Genomic DNA, 1,571 nt, shown 5'->3' with positions numbered 1-1,571 from the left:
TCGGTGAAGTAGCTGGATATAAAATTAACTCAAACAAGTCAATGGCCTTTCTCTACACAAAGAATAAACAGGCTGAGAAAGAAATTAAGGAAACAACACCCTTCTCAATAGTCCTTTTGTTATCAGAATGTTTAAAATTACTAAGAAAATATTAAGGAAAGAATAACTCAACAGGTTGAGATTATAAAATGGACTTTAGACACTAATCTGGACTTTTAGTTTGACTCCAAGAATATTTTGCATAGCACATACATTTTTTAAAAACACTTATATTTACCTATCAACAATCAGAGCAGATATCAAAATATTTCTAATTTTTCAATGTCAATAAATACTTGAACACCAGAAATACCACAAAAGAAAAAGTTTACCCAAATTTTAAAACACTTATATCAAGATATAGATGATGATGTTAAAATTGTATACTTCAGTGGAAATTCCAGTCTGAAACGTAATGCTCTTCTACTTAACAGGATTCCCTCTTTACTCTTAGTTTGGGAATATGACATCCATCCTACCCTGAATCCATCGCAGCACCTTGTCTTCTCTGGTCTTAAAGTTTGGGCCTCTGCAGCTTTGCTTGAATGCTGAGTTTGGTCCATAATTGAACAGTGGTTGTGATGGGAATGTCTGTGATCACTGTTGATAAATACTTCCTTTGAAATGACCGCCTACCCTAGGAGAAAAGGTGCCATTTATGTTATGTTAACAATATAACTTACAAACGAGGAAAGCAGAAATGTCAACCCCAACCATTCTGTCACTGATATTTATTAAGGGCTTAGGTCTCAACCACTGAACTAGGTAAATGCTCTACAAAAAATTGAGAAAGAAAACACAATGTTCTAACCTCAGGAAGATTTTTAAATTGAAATTGGTAAATTCACTAAAGAAAATGTAAAATCAGTAAGTTAAATAAGATTTATTTATATTTAAAATGAACAAAATAATTAAATTATAGAAACTAGGATTTTGATATCATTCTGCATATCTAGGCATATGGCCTAAGAAAGGAAATTGTTCATTAATTTTTCTTTAAAATTTTATAAAGTTCAAAAATGGGCCTTGCATATAGCAGATACTCAAAATAAACAGCAAGGAAAATAAACCCATTCTATGACTTAAAACAATAACCATTTAAGATGGTTTCACAGAGGGGTAGATCTGAGGCACCTAAATTAACTCTAGACACTGAAAAACATCATCATGACTTGTACATGTCCCTATTATACAGTAGGTTTCCTACACACTAAAGGTTCAGTTGATTGCTATTATTTATGCTAATGACAATATGTAAATTTGATTAGAACATAGAATTAGTAAACTTCTAAACACTGATTCTAGAGGACCCATCAGGGCAGACTTTCTGTCACAACAGTTTAACCAGCTAATATAACCTTTCATAAATATTTCTGTTGAAAAGTACTTTTCTGAATATATGTTCACATCTTTAACATAGAAGGAATAGAGTATAAAATGATAGGTCAAGCCAGCCTGGAATTTATTTAACACTTATACTCAAACACATAAACTCCTTTCTCTCTCTCTCTCTCTCTCTCTCTCTCTCTCTC

The 1,571-nt window shown here is 32.1% G+C and overlaps 1 protein-coding gene across 2 annotated transcripts in view; it reads right to left on the bottom strand.

Moving 5' to 3' along the window:
• LOC110287586 (solute carrier organic anion transporter family member 1B2) overlaps positions 1–1,571 on the bottom strand; it is a 65,012-nt gene that overhangs the window by 59,482 nt on the left and 3,959 nt on the right. Inside the window, exon 2 of one of the 2 annotated variants that reach the window (XM_021154159.2) lies at positions 519–671. In XM_021154159.2, coding sequence (XP_021009818.1) covers positions 519–602 — 84 coding nt within the window. In that variant the 5' untranslated portion in view covers positions 603–671. Of the gene's footprint in view, positions 1–518; positions 677–1,571 lie in introns of both variants that reach the window. The other variant, XM_021154158.2, reaches the window with a different exon arrangement.

Source organism: Mus caroli, assembly GCF_900094665.2.
Source record: "Mus caroli chromosome 6 unlocalized genomic scaffold, CAROLI_EIJ_v1.1 6_unlocalized, whole genome shotgun sequence".
NCBI lineage: Eukaryota > Metazoa > Chordata > Mammalia > Rodentia > Muridae > Mus > Mus caroli.
This window is presented reverse-complemented; position numbering and strand designations above follow the sequence as displayed.